The 12,500-nt window shown below is 46.7% G+C and overlaps 2 protein-coding genes across 2 annotated transcripts in view; both read left to right on the top strand.

The window, feature by feature from the left end:
• Positions 1-1,930: 1,930 nt before the first annotated feature.
• Positions 1,931-3,590, top strand: gpr88 (G protein-coupled receptor 88). The gene has a single exon (XM_048253094.1). The coding sequence runs from the start codon at positions 2,283-2,285 to the stop codon at positions 3,324-3,326; it is 1,044 nt and encodes a 347-aa protein (XP_048109051.1). The 5' UTR covers positions 1,931-2,282; the 3' UTR covers positions 3,327-3,590.
• A 3,603-nt stretch (positions 3,591-7,193) lies between these two features.
• Positions 7,194-12,500, top strand: part of vcam1b (vascular cell adhesion molecule 1b) — a 10,220-nt gene continuing 4,913 nt past the window's right edge. Inside the window, exons 1-6 of the mRNA XM_048253527.1 lie at positions 7,194-7,399; positions 7,671-7,949; positions 8,204-8,500; positions 8,798-9,058; positions 9,319-9,582; positions 10,817-11,095. Coding sequence (XP_048109484.1) covers positions 7,357-7,399; positions 7,671-7,949; positions 8,204-8,500; positions 8,798-9,058; positions 9,319-9,582; positions 10,817-11,095 — 1,423 coding nt within the window. The 5' untranslated portion in view covers positions 7,194-7,356. The remainder of the gene's footprint in view (positions 7,400-7,670; positions 7,950-8,203; positions 8,501-8,797; positions 9,059-9,318; positions 9,583-10,816; positions 11,096-12,500) is intronic.

Genomic DNA, 12,500 nt, shown 5'->3' with positions numbered 1-12,500 from the left:
TGATGACCAACACTACTTTTATTTTCTCATTTAAAGACGTGAATGCACAAGCAGGACAGAGACTGTTATAACGCTGTGTTTGTGTGTGTCTATATCTGACTAAAATCCGGTGTGTGTGTGAGCAGATTCCTGTGAATGGCAGACTGGTCCTAGACAAAACAGCAGCAGAACTAGTCCAGTTGCCATCTTGTGCCGTTGTTATTGTTGATGTGTTTTGAGTTTTTTTTTTTTTGTATGATGATGATGATAATGATGATGATGATGTAAACATAGTGTCATTGGTGCCTAAAAGTGGATTGTGTAAAATCAAGGGTAAAATCAAGAAGCATTTGACCCCCACACACACACACACCTTAACTCCCTTTCATGTCCCTCCAAACCATCACACACACACACAAGGCTCAGCAGCACACGACACTGTGTCTGAAAGAGGAAGACACGACGACAGAAACCATGGCGACAGCAGCCTCCTGTCATGATGACCCTCCACATTCCCCGCTGCATCCACGTCCGTTTGTTTGTTTCGTTTTGTTTTGCTTTGCTTTTCTGTTCACATGTTTAGACCGGGGACTCTTTCTGACTGAAGTATTCTACCTCTTTGGAATATACAGAGAATAGCTGTAAAATACTGTTTGAGGTATATATTTTTCCCAGCCGTATGGATGAAAAGAAGTCTAACTGTGTTGCTCTAGATCAGTATTTGGCTTTTCAGGAGCATATGTAAACCCAGGAGCTTGTGAGCAGATGACTGTTATGGAAATAAATATCTGAAATATGTTAAATATATTTGTTTTGCACTGTACTCATCACAGATGGAAGGATCACAATAAAAAACAACTAATTTTGAACAAACCTGGACGTGTCCAGAACTTCTTTTCTATTTCCTGACGAAAATAGAAGATAACTGGAGACACACAGAGGTGTTGCGCACATACGTAGAGACGGAAACGGCTAATGGCTGAGACGCGCAGATACGCGCACACACACACTCACAAAGAGGTTTGCGAGGCTGGAGAGAGACAATAGACTAAAGACACAGTTACACACACACACACACACACACACACACACACAGCTTCACTGAACAGGCTAAAAACAGAGACAGCAGGGTAGTTGGGAGTGAGAGATACACACAGACACAGTGTCACACACGCAGTTCTTCAGCACACACACACACACCCGCCACACTGGCTGTCTCTCAGTGCAGCAGTTTTTGGCTCACTTCCACTCCATGAGTCCGGACCCCTGATAAGAGAAGAGCTTTCCACAGCTTCTGACAGAAAGTACCATGGTGCTTAAACTGAGAGCTGCAAACTCTTAGGCCTGTCTGAGATGCACACACACACACACACACCATGCAGTCAGATCTATTTGAATACTCCTGTCTGGCCTACCTCCGGGTCGGTTTGTGGTTAAAGTTAAAGAACTGTAGAGCTCCCTTACATTGCAATCAGTCTCTCCAGATCTGCCGCTCAGCGCGGCAACACTGTCCTCGCGCACGCACGCGACGGCATCAGGCCTCCTCTCGGGTCATGCTCTGCCCTTTCATGTTGCCCCGTGAGGCGGCGCTAAAAGCTCTCCCACTACAATGAGCTCGTGTCCGTTGTAACGCCAGTTGGCATCAGATCGCTCCTGATTAGAGGATTAGCGTGAGGCCACGCGCCCCGTGTCTGGAAGGTGTCTCCAAGCTGAAGGTTGCACGCGCTATCACTGGGAAATTGGTTTCTTTGGAAAAAAAAAATATAAGTGCAGTTATTTTATTTTTTTCACTGCATAGAAAATGTGATAGAATAATCATGTACCCTCAGTGGTAACCAACAATGAATAGAATTTAATGGAAATCAAGATGATGATGATGATGATGATGACGATGACGATGAAGATGAGCCAGATGCAGAACGAGACAGGCTGGTTAACCATTGCAGCCGTTAATGGCACGCGTGGCCGTGCGCTTTAATGGGTCTCTGGGCTTTGATGCAGCTGATGATTTGTCCGCGCGGCTCCACCGTTTGTTGATATCTGAATAATTCATGATGCGCTCGTGAATCACGGAGGCTAGTTTATCTCGACCACTTTATCTGCTCGCGCAGTGCGCTGGAGCTGCGCTGTTGTCTCCACGGCAGTATCAGTGAAGGTAGCTGCAGTGGTAGAGGCAGCTCGCGAGTGCTGTTCAGTCCCGCGCCATCCTCTCCCGCGGACTCACGGGCTACCTGGGCTGCGCCAGAACAGATGATGCGTGAACTTATCGCGTCTGATTCTCCCCACAGACAACACGGACAGTCATGGCCAACGAGTCGGAGCAACTGGTCGAATGCACCATGGCACGCGGTTCACGCCTCTGCCTCGCCACTCTCTACACGTTCATGGGCGTGGCGGGTGCCGTGCTTAATCTGATGGTCGTTTACCTGGTCATGACCTTCAAGAAGCTCCGCACCGCTAGCAATGCCTTCATTGTGAACGGCTGCGTGGCCAACTTGTTGGTGTGTGCGTTCTGGATGCCTCACGAAGCGGTGATACTGTCGACTGGGAGCTCGCTAAGTCCGGGGTATCAGGCGTTCAAAGAAGCCCTGCTGTTTCTGGGCATCACCGTGTCACTACTCTCGCACTCGCTCATCGCCGTCAACAGGTATGTGCTCATCACCAAAGTGCCCGCTACATACCAGTCGCTCTATCAGAGACGAAACACGGAGTGGATGATAAGCGGTTCGTGGCTCATATCCGTGGGATGTCTCGTGCCCTGGCTCACAACATCTGGTTATCCTACGGAAGGATGCGCCAGCACTCATTCTGCCTCAGCATCCTCCATCGCCGGGACATCTGTCCTGGCCAACTCTTTTGCGTGCGCCACGCTGGCCTGCACAGTAACGGCACAAACGGCGATCGTACTTTACTGTTATTTCAAAATATTTAGAAGGGTTCAAATCAGCGTGAAACGGGTCAGCATCTTAAATTTCCAAATTGTGAACAATCTCCCATACTCTTTCCCGCGCAAGGACAAGCGCCTGGGGCTGTATATGCTCGCGGTGTGCTTCGTGTTCGTCGTCACCACTGAGCCCATGCTGTGGGCGCTCGTGGCGCGGCTCTTCGTGCAGGTGCCCGCCGCGCTCTGGACACCGCTCTGGGTTGTGTTCTGCACGCTCTTCGTCACCAATCCGTTTCTGTACACCTGGAAAAACGAGGAATTCAGGAAATCTCTGCGCTCCGTGATGAGGTGGGACTTCTGGAGGGGGTCGGTGGTAGGAATCGAGCCGATCAATATCAGCACAATCTCTCACATTCTGCCCCGGCAAAACAGCCGACGGGCCTTCCTGGGAGACATGAACTGAACAAGGATAAAACAATACGATAAGACAATTTATCTGATCAGATCTGTGTGGCACTTTTGATGGTAGTAAATTGACTGCTGGTGAAAATGCTCATAGGCTTACTTTGTGTACTGAAAACTGATTTTTAACAGTATTTTGTATGGGCTGATTTTATGGTGTTCTTTGTATATCTGAAGCTTTGAGTACATGGCACAATGTAATTTTATGTGGCGGTCTGCTAGTTGCATTTATTATGTATTTTTAAAAACATGTTTTTAAATAAAATGTCTTTTGCTTATTATTCGCAGTAATACTGTATGTAGAAGTAGCCTTCTCAGTCCATACATTGCCTTTACCACTCCAATATTATTTGCATTGGATAACATTTATTCATTAAATGTATTCATTTAGCAGACACCAAAGCGAGGTTGGGTAGTAACTGATTACAAGTAATCTAGATTACGTAATCAGATTGAAAAACCAAGTAACTATAATCAGACTAGATTACATGTCGTAATTAGGGCTGTCAATCGATTACAAAATTAATCTAATTAATTACATACTCAGTGATTAATTAATTTAAATTCTAAAATCGCATATATAATTTTTGTTCTGAAAGTATTTTAAATATTTAAATTCAAATGAATCATTGAATAATCAGCATTAGTGACATTAAAGTTCAAAAACTTTTATTATTATTTTCACTGTTCAAATAATTGCCATAATAATCTATGATATGACCCTAATATGCTGAGGGAAATTAATTCAAAGTGCTTCAAATTCAAATAAATTCAAAATAAAGTGCTTCAGGAAGAAGTTTTTTTTCACATACAAGGCATTTCAGGCCACAGATATAACCTAGGGGACACAATGAAAATAAATTAACACTCCCCTCAATGTCAACACTTATTTCTTTGCATTGATGTGCTTAACTATAGAGTTGATGAACTCGGTAATATGTAAATTCCTTGCTGCAGACATTGCAGAGGACTTTATTTTCAACACTTTATTTTTATCAACACCATCAGGCCCGTTTTTAAAAGTAAATGTTCCAATCAATGATCCAGGCAGCACGTTTTTCTTCTAATTTTTACTGACTAGAACGGCTCGGGGTAAAGGTCATAATGGAATCAATTCATCTGCACTAATTTTTTTTAATCAGTTATTTTTTTCTCAAATTAATTAATCGAAATTAATCAGTTATTTTGACAGCCCTAGTCGTAATGTAATTCAATTTTACCTATCAAGTAGACCATCTTGCACCCCCAACACACACTCACAAAAACACACAGAGGGCTTTCAGACATACGTGTAAGACCGGAGGTTCTGCGGAAGAAAGAAAAGGAATATTGGTGGAACATTATTTTGGTGTGGACGTGGCTATAATGGATTACATGGGGGGCAGCCGATTTGATTTCCGAGACGATACGCCCTTCCTCGGCTGAGCTCCAGGGGAAAGTTGACCCCTGGTGGCCCCACAGTCTCTCTGTTTGAAGACGAGAGCGCTGACGCGTGGTATTGTAGGGAACAATGGCGGCCGAAAGGGAAAGTAAGAACACCAATAGTGGAATGAGGTCAGGAGGTGGAGGTGGAGGTGGACGGCTGTAGCGGAGAGAGTGTGAGACCAGGAGAGGCATTAGAACACAGGGGTATACCCACCGGGGCATTAGAACACAGGGGCATACCCACCGGGGCATTAGAACACAGGGGCATACCCACCGGGGAATTAGAACACAGGGGCATTACAACACAGGGGCATACCCACCGAGGCATTAGAACACAGGGGCATACCCACCGGGGAATTAGAACACAGGGGCATTAGAACACAGGGCCATACCCACCGAGGCATTAGAACACAGTGATTAATTAATCTAAATTCTAAAATCGCATATATAATTTTTGTTCTGAAAGTATTTTAAATATTTAAATTCAAATGAATCATTGAATAATCAGCATTAGTGACATTAAAGTTCAAAAACTTTTATTATTATTTTCACTGTTCAAATAATTGCCATAATAATCTATGATATGACCTAATATGCTGAGGAAATTAATTCAAAGTGCTTCAAATTCAAATAAATTCAAAATAAAGTGCTTCGGGAAGAAGTTTTTTTTTCACATACAAGGCATTTCAGGCCACAGATATAACCTAGGGGACACAGTGAAAATAAATTAACACTCCCCTCAATGTCAACACTTATTTCTTTGCATTGATGTGCGACTATAGAGTTGATGAACTCCGGTAATATGTAAATTCCTTGCTGCAGACATTGCAGAGGACTTTATTTTCAACACTTTATTTTTATCAACACCATCAGGCCGTTTTTTAAAAGTAAATGTTCCAATCAATGATCCAGGCAGCACGTTTTCTTCTAATTTTTACTGACTAGAACGGCTCGGGGGTAAAGGTCATACGGAATCAATTCATCTGCACTAATTTTTTTAATCAGTTATTTTTTCTCAAATTAATTAATCGAAATTAATCAGTTATTTTGACAGCCCTAGTCGTAATGTAATTCAATTTTACCTATCAAGTAGACCATCTTGCACCCCCAACACACACTCACAAAAACACACAGAGGGCTTTCAGACATACGTGTAAGACCGGAGGTTCTGCGGAAGAAAGAAAAGGAATATTGGTGGAACATTATTTTGGTGTGGACGTGGCTATAATGGATTACATGGGGGGCAGCCGATTTGATTTCCGAGACGATACGCCCTTCCTCGGCTGAGCTCCAGGGGAAAGTTGACCCCTGGTGGCCCCGCAGTCTCTCTGTTTGAAGACAGGCTGGACGTGGTATTGTAGGGAACAATGGCGGCCGAAAGGGAAAGTAAGAACACCAATAGTGGAATGAGGTCAGGAGGTGGAGGTGGAGGTGGACGGCTGTAGCGGAGAGAGTGTGAGACCAGGAGAGGCATTAGAACACAGGGGTATACCCACCGGGGCATTAGAACACAGGGGCATACCCACCGGGGCATTAGAACACAGGGGCATACTCACAGGGGCATTAGAACACAGGGGCATACTCGCAGGGGCATTAGAACACAGGGGCATTAGAACACAGGGGCATACTCACATGGACATTAGAACACAGATAGACCTGCGCTTGAATGTGCATGTCCACACACCAACAAACAGTAGCACCACACTAGACATGAAGACTTGTTTATATGTGTGTCTGTGTGTGTTCATCTTTCATTGTAAGCATGAACCAGCAGCTCCTTACGACTCAACCCTACTGGGGGAGAGAGAGAGAGAGAGAGAGAGAGAGAGAGAGAGAGAGAGAGAGAGAGCATATGGACCTTACTGAGAGAGAGTGTCCATCACCTTGTGGGAGAAAGTTAAAATTGGGTCAATAGAAGAAGGTTAAAATGTCCCTTCTCTATCTCCATTCCTTCTCTTCCTCCATCGCTTCTCTCCCTCCACCCTTTCTCTCACTCTATCCATCTCTCCCTTGCTTTCTCCTTCCAGGGCCTCTGACCTGTCTCTCCTAACATGGCTCATGCTTGCAATGAAAGATGACGGTGCAAATGCCCCCCACCCCCCCAGACAGACAGACACACACACACACACAAGCCTTCATATCTAGTGTGGCACTACACATACACATGCCAGGTAAGCACTCTGTCTGTTTTAACATGTGAGCATGGTTTGTGTACTAATGCCAAACACACGCGTGCTTTCGTGACGTGACAGGCGTGGTGGCATGAGCCATGAGTTCTGTTTCTGCACAGAGTTAAAAAAAACAACCCAGCAATGTCATATCTCTCCGCGCAGGGAGAAAGAAAGCTCCTCAGTACTTTAAAACAACAACAACAAAAAAACAGCAGGGGGCGCCTTTTTGCCCTTTTGGGATTGTTCCTCACTGGGGAAATTTCTGAGGCATATTTGGTGTTGTACGGGGGTGTGAGTCATTGTGTTCTCGCCCTGCGTTATCTCCCCAAAAGCCCTGGGCTTATAAATAAGCGCAGCAGCGTAGAACAAGCTGTTAGAAACTGACTTGAAGTCCAACAGTCCGAGGCAAACTCTGAATATCGATCATCCCCCACAATGGCTTCAGCTCTCTTTTGGATTGTATTGTTCTCACCAACTGGTAAGATATAGGCTAAATGTACGCTTTATACTCTCCCGAGGGGGTTAATTTAGCCTATATTGTAAAGATTGCTTGAAATGGATTTATACTTCAATACAATTATAATTTAATTTAATTTAATTTAATTATGCTGACCAGTCAATTGTGCATGGGGCAAAGATACGTCAAAATAGGCTTCTTCCTAATTTGACTATATCATGTAGCCCAAAAAAAACAAACCTTAATTCATTTTTATGTATCTGAATTAAACCGTGCTTTAATTTCTTTTCAGTGCTGTCGTTTGTGGTCATAGTGTCTCCAAGAAAAGGTTTTTTCAGAGTCGGGGACCAAGAAAGGGTGGTCTGTAACGTGACGGGCTGCGCGCAGACTCCCGACATCACCTGGGGAGCTCTTGAGGATAAACCGATTGCCGCGTCCATCGAAACTCTCGGCTCTGAGTCGGTTATTACCTACAAAAACGTGAAAAGAAATGACGAGAATCGCCTGGTATGCAAAGCTAAATGCGGCGGGGAACAGTGGAAACAGGGTGAAATCACAGTCAAGGTATACGGTAAGTGGGACTCCTCTTAACAGCCACAGGCAACTCAGTATTTAATATAGGCCTACAGTAGCTTACAAAATACCGCAGCCTACACCTACTTAATGCATTTCTGATTAGCTCATTAGAGCCTGTGGTACTGAGCAGACTCAGAAACCTGGTCACTTCCCCTAGTGCTGCTCTGTAATGAATAATCGCCACTGCGAACCGTTATCTAACGTCCATCCCCATAAGCAAACCCTAATGTGCGTCCTCGTGTTCCGCAGAGTTTCCTGAAGTCCCGGTGATCACGGGCCACGAGCGTCTGGTCCTGGGCGAGCCTGCCACACTGACGTGTAACGTGAGTGGTGTGTACCCGGGGCAGGAGACGGAGATGGAGTGGCTGACGGATGGGAAAACCGCGTCTGATCCAGTGGAGGGCACCGGGAACACGCTGGTGTCCAGTTTCCCCCTCACCCCTACGCACGCGGACGAAGGCCGCAACATCACCTGCAGAGCGTGGCATCGCATGTGGGGCGGTGAAAAGAGCGTCATCCAGACTTCAGTGACCCTGTCTGTGCTCTGTGAGTCTACTTTCCTTACGTCTTACTTCTGAAAACACATGCCGTGCAGTCTTAAAGCACTGCCAGTGGCTACAGTGTCTACAGACCTCACAGACTCTTGCTGCTAGATAATTTGGGCCCTATGACAATAATTCGATTATATCCGATTATATATAGATGCTGTTAACTGTGTAGTAAGCTGAGGCTGCTGGGATCTGTAGTTTAGCTGTCCTGGTCCTGACTGTAGTAAGCTGAGGCTGCTGGGATCTGTAGTTTAGCTGTCCTGGTCCTGACTGCTGTGTGTTGTGCGCTCTGCAGACGGTCCAGGTGAGGTGCAGGTGTCAGGGGCGGCTGAGGTGCAGGTGGGGGACACACTCTCCCTCAGGTGCTCCGCGGAGGGGAGGCCCCGCCCCCAGCTACGGTGGCGTATCCAGCGGCTGTCCAGTCAGTGGGCGGAGCTTGAGGGCGGGCAGGAGCTCGTTGTCGCCACGGCAACCCACGCCCACGCCGGTCAGTACCAGTGCGTGGCCAGCAACACCCTGGGTGAAAGCCACGCCTGCCTCAACGTCAGCGTCCAGGGTGAGTACTCTGCTGGGACTTGTCGAGACTTGGCTGAGAACTGGCTGACACACGGCATGACCTCTCGCACATCGCCACTGCTACACACACAGGACCACTCCACATCAACTTACCTCTCACATACCTTTCCCCATCTGTGTGTGTGTGTGTGTGTGTGCGTGCGTGTGTGTGTGTGTATGTATGTGTGTGTGTGTGTGTATGCCTTTCTCCATAGCTTCCCTCTCTCTCTCACACACTCAACATGATTGTCCTCTCCCCAGGCCCCCCCAGGAACACGAGCCTGACGCTGAGCCCCCCACACCCCATCAGGGAGGGGGAGTCGGTGACGCTCTCCTGCCGCACGCTCAGTGTTCCCGTGGGGAAGGTCCGTCTGCTGCACGGAGAGAAGGAGCTGCGGTCTGCTGTGGGCAGTGAGGTCGACATCACTCTGGATGACATCAAGCTGGACCAGGCTGGACGCTACCACTGCGAGGCGTTAAACCGATACGGCACACACACCAACAGCACCCAGCTCACCGTCACAGGTCAGACACACACACACACACACACACATATACACATACACACACCAACAGCACCCAGCTCACCGTCACAGGTCAGACACACACACACACACACACACACACACACACACACCGACAGCACCCAGCTCACCGTCACAGGTCAGACACACACACACACACACACACACACCCCGACAGCACCCAGCTCACCGTCACAGGTCAGACACACACACACACACACACACACACACACACACACACACACACACACACCCCCGACAGCACCCAGCTCACCATCACAGGTCAGACTCACACACACACGCACACACACGCACACACACACACACACACACACACACACACACACACACACACACACACACGCACACACACACACACACACACACACACCCTATGCTAAATTCAAGCAGTCAAACTCATTTTAGACCTGATCAGGTTATCTGTGCTCATGACTCATTTCAGACCTGATCTGCCATTTAGTTCTATACAGGCAAGATTACAAAATGTAATGAAATGTTTGTAAGTTAGAGAGGGAGGAGGTGTAGGAAGCACTCTTGGGAACGTTACACAGGTTGCATACTTATATAACAGCCCCAGGCTTAGCCAATCACTGACTCATCCTAAAGAGTGGACAGGGCTACCTTCATGGACGTAGGCGGAGCTTGGCGAACAGCTATGCAAGGTTTTAGACTTGTAGCCTTTGTGAGTCTCAGCTATGCTGCAAATGATTCCACATCTAGTAAACTGAGTAAACTGTGTTATGTTTAGAATCTTCTATCTTGTACAATTCAACAAACTATAAACACCTAAACCACTTCTGCTTCCTCAAACAAGAAAAACGTTACAAACAGTAATATTAATTTCCCAAGTATATATACTTTTTTGATCCTGTGAGGGAAATTTGGTCTCTGCATTTAACCCAATCGGTGAATTAGTGAAACACAAACAGCACACAGTGAACACACAGTGAGGTGAAGCACACACTAAACCCGGCGCAGTGAGCTGCCTGCTACAACAGCGGCGCTCGGGGAGCAGTGAGGGGTTAGGTGCCTTGCTCAAGGGCACTTCAGCCGCGGCCCACTGGTCGGGGCTCGAACCGGGTCGGCAACCAACATTGTCTAGACCTAGAAGATGGGTTTTGCAAAAAAAAAAAAATGGTTAGGGGTGACCTTGAGGATTGACCTCCATGTGTGACCTTGAAGAATGACCTTGGGCTTCCTGTTCTGCCTGTTAGCTCACCCTCTGCAGCTGGAGCTCCTCCCAGTGGGTGTGGTCACCACGGAGATTGGCTCCGCCCTGTCCTTGGTCTGTGAGGCGTCCGGGTGCCCCCATCCTCAGCTGTCCTGGGCGACCCCATCGTCGGGGGTCGAGGGGGCGACGAGGGACAGCGCCAACAGTCCACGCTCTGAGCTGAGCCTAAGGCTGGACAGTATCGCCCAGGAGGGCAACTACACTTGCCTCGCCCGCTGCGGTTCTGTCACCACCTCCCGTCACACACAGGTGGCGCTGTTCTGTGAGTACCTCCCTCCGGTTCTTCTTCCTGTTCCTCTGAGCTGTTCTGAGAGTTCTGTGAATCTTAGCGGTTCTTTGGAGAACTAGTGCATCTAGACTGTCTGTGTGTGTGTGTGTGTGTGTGTGTGTGTGTGTGTGTGTGTGTGATATCTGAAGCCTAGCTGAGCAGTGAAGGACCGTCTGCTGAAGATCTCATTTGACTCATTTGTGCTGAAAAAGACAGGGATAGGCCATCAGCAACCTCCCATGGAGGAGTGTGTGTGTGTGTGTGTTTTAATATGCACGAAGTACAGCAGCAGATGATGTGGGTGGAAGTTTGGCAAAGACTTTTCAGTTGGGGGTCGAAGGGCAAAGTTGTTTTGAAATGTACTGAGGGACATTATGTCCACTGATGACTGGCAGACAATAACACACACACACACACACACACACACACACACACACACACACACACACACACACACACACACACACACACACACACCACACACACTTAAGTCGAAATATTTTTAGTGACCTTTACATAAACCCTAAAATATTGTGATTCAACATGAAAGCTTGAAAGCTGAGAGGGATTGGTGTGTGTGACTGGGTCTCTGTCTACCCCCGCGTTTCAGAGAGGGAGAGTGTGTGTGAGAGACGGAGAGGAGGGGGAGTGTGTGTGTTAGTGTTTTAGTGTGATGGACTCCTGAGCTGTGTCATTGTAGGGGAGATTTGAGAGGTCACCAAAGTCCAAACTGTGGCTCTGCGTTGTGCACATGGAACCCATCAGGATTCTCTTTGCTCCGACATTCGGTCGGACGACCCCAGGGTCCTCTGGCCAGCGAGGCTTACACTTCGGAGTTGGGCAATGTTTGATGCTGAAGAGTTGGATGTGAAGTTCATATTTCAGCCTTTTGACTTTGATATGAAGTTCATATCTTTTGAGTTTGATATGATGTTCATATCTTTTGAGTTGGATGTTTAGGTTCATATCTTTTGAGTTGGATGTTTAGGTTCATATCTTTTGAGTTGGATGTTTAGGTTCATATCTTTTGAGTTCGATGTTTAGGTTCATATCTTTTGAGTTGGATATGAAGTTCATATCTTTTGAGTTCGATGTTTAGGTTCATATCTTTTGAGTTCGATGTTTAGGTTCATATCTTGTGAGTTGGATGTTTAGGTTCATATCTTTTGAGTTCGATGTTTAGGTTCATATCTTGTGAGTTAGATGTTTAGGTTCATATCTTGTGAGTTAGATGTTTAGGTTCATATCTTGTGAGTTAGATGTTTAGGTTTATTTTCGTCCCTTTCTGAATGTTTCTTCTAAGATTTCACTTCAAGCGGAGTCTCCAGCTGGAGCTCGTGCTTCTTTCATGTGCTTTGGCTCACATTTGCTTTTTCTTCTCTCTTCTCTCTCTTTCTCT

This window comes from Alosa alosa, chromosome 9 (assembly GCF_017589495.1).
Source record: "Alosa alosa isolate M-15738 ecotype Scorff River chromosome 9, AALO_Geno_1.1, whole genome shotgun sequence".
Lineage (NCBI taxonomy): Eukaryota > Metazoa > Chordata > Actinopteri > Clupeiformes > Clupeidae > Alosa > Alosa alosa.
This window is presented reverse-complemented; position numbering and strand designations above follow the sequence as displayed.